The sequence below is a fragment of the Octopus sinensis genome, linkage group LG8 (assembly GCF_006345805.1).
Source record: "Octopus sinensis linkage group LG8, ASM634580v1, whole genome shotgun sequence".
Taxonomy (NCBI): domain Eukaryota; kingdom Metazoa; phylum Mollusca; class Cephalopoda; order Octopoda; family Octopodidae; genus Octopus; species Octopus sinensis.
In genome coordinates this window covers 77,274,366-77,276,865 of record NC_043004.1, presented here as the reverse complement: position 1 = coordinate 77,276,865, position 2,500 = coordinate 77,274,366, and the positions used below count along the sequence as shown (strand labels likewise).

At 35.3% G+C, this 2,500-nt stretch overlaps 1 protein-coding gene across 4 annotated transcripts in view; it reads left to right on the top strand.

Annotated features, from left to right (window-relative positions):
- Window positions 1–2,500, top strand: part of LOC115214946 (integrin beta-3) — a 72,041-nt gene that overhangs the window by 10,729 nt on the left and 58,812 nt on the right. For all 4 annotated transcript variants that reach the window (XM_036505486.1, XM_036505488.1, XM_029784032.2 and 1 more), the window contains exon 3: window positions 1,530–1,568. In XM_036505486.1, the coding sequence (XP_036361379.1) occupies window positions 1,530–1,568 (39 nt within the window). The remainder of the gene's footprint in view (window positions 1–1,529; window positions 1,569–2,500) is intronic.

Here is a 2,500-nt window from a genome sequence, read left to right as displayed (position 1 = left end):
CAGAAGGGAACATGCATACATACATACATACATACATACATACATACATACATACATACATACATACATACATACATACATACATACATACGTACACAGATACATACACATCTCCGAAGAAGTTCGTCAAAAAGAGGTGGGTAGAAGTTATACCAGACCTGGGATGCCCTAGCATGAAGTTCAGTCGTATTCTTAACTGTCACCTACTTCAAGAAAATTCGAATTTAAGAGGCATACGATATCTTCTGTGACAGGCGGTTGGCTACGACACTCGAGTTATATTTTGGTTGTTGCTAACCCTGACATTGAAACATGAATTATGTTAATATATCTGGAAATGTATACGCTTATAAATCTGTAAAATCTATCCTGTGGACTTCTATAGTAAACGGGACTAATAATAATAATTATTTTCCTTCTTTTGTGGTGAACTTATACTTGGTTATCTCTTTCTTGTAGGATCCATTACAACAGGACAATCGCTGACTTCGTAGTCCCCTGACCCAATATAAACCCTTGTTTCTTGAGGCTCAAAACTGGACAGAGGCTAATTCTCGTTAAAAGAGACATCAGTCTGTCATACATTCTTATCTCAGTAGAAACTAAATTCAACGTTGCAGAGTTCATTATAGAACTTAAAGTGTTGTGGCCACAATATAATGCCTTTGACATAAACTGAACTGCTGATCAAAAATCGTTAGCATTACTTATGTCGAATATAGATAATAATTCCATGTTACATTAAGTATAGTTATAATCATGTTTACATATATTCAAGTTGTTGTCACCTCGGTTGCTTAGCTGCAGGAAGCTCAGCTTCTCAACGTACATCAGTTACACACGCAACGTGGAACACTCTAATCTTGTCGCAGATAATCTCTCTTTACTTAGTATCGCATTAAGTACTCAAATCTGCGGGAAAACCGTTTTGGATTCAAGCATAGTGATATGGTTTATACGTTCATTTGAGTGTTACGTTGTTTCAGTTTCAATCCCAGTGCACAGCACCTTGATCATATGTGCTTACAATAGCCTCAGACCGACACCAAACTTGCAAGTGAAATTTAGTTGAGAAACCGTGAAGAAATTCGTAGGAAGAGATGTTGTTGTTCTTCTGGGTTAGACTTTGTCAATAAGCTGGTTAACACCTCTATATACCCTTTGGATATCTTTTAGGGGAATCCACACGAAACACTCCTTCATTCCTTCCGTAATCCTGGTGCTCATGAAAAGGGTCATAGACTTCCCTTTCTGATTAACAATTGTAAAAACAAAACATAAAGACAGCACAAAAACGAAAATATATGCAAAGATATCTATGCATATATTCATATACGCACACATATACACAATTACACATTTTATTATTATATATATGTATATATATGAATTGAACTGAACTAGTTTCAGCTTAAATACATACGTACATACAAAAATATATGTGTATGTATGTGTGTGTGTGAATGTGTGTGTGAGTGTATGTGACTGTGTGAGCATGTATCGATAATTCTTTGTTCTTGATTTAACAGAAACTTCACCAGAAGTCGAAGATAAGCAGAGCAGTACAAGTAAGTACTTTAAAAAAATGAATAAAAATAACCAAAATTTGATTTTTCTTACTTTATGATTTTCATAACCTGATTTTCTCTGCGGAGTGACGCTCTGCTGTAACTAGCTATAGTTTAGCAATCCTCACTTAGTGTACTAACACAGACAAAGGGAAGTGATTGGTATTTCAAAATTGAATAGATAATACATAAAATCAAAGTCCAAACTTAATATTACACAGAAAAATACTAATTCGGGACCAATATCCAACTATTAGGTCCCTTCCAGGTGCCTTCCCAATATGCAGTTAGCGAAGGTTTCTGCATCAATTTTGTGTTTTACTGGTAGTGTTGGCACAGTATTCTCTCTCAACCGTATTTAACCATGATTCATTCAGGTTGAAATCCCTCTTTTCGTTCCAAATTTTTGACTAGAATGATTGTAGAGGTAGCTTTCTTAATGGTAATATTTTCCTTCCTCATCTCTCTGTATAATCCTTGTGAGATGGAAGCAAACTCGTGATTGATACTGGCTCGCTCAAACATTCGTTTGCGATAGCGGAGTTTCTCGCTCATCATCCCGAGTCCATGTTTTAAAGTGATTAGCTTTCCCTCAAGAGCTCGGTGTGAAGAGGTGACAAAGTTTCATTAATTTTTGTCTAAGGTAGAGCTGGTGAGGTGTAAACTCATTTTTTCTCCTTATTTTTTATTGTTGTAGTTAACCATCCAATATGGCAGCGCACGTTGTTGATGTTTTCTTCAAGTTATGTTTTCCATCTAGGTTGTTTCCGTTTAGTTTGTATGTATGTATGTATGTATGTATGTATGTATGTATGTATGTATGTATGTATGTATGTATGTATGTATTATGTATGTATGTGTGTATGTATGTGTGTGTGTGTATGTATGTATGTATGTATGTATGTATGTATGTATGTATGTATGTATGTATG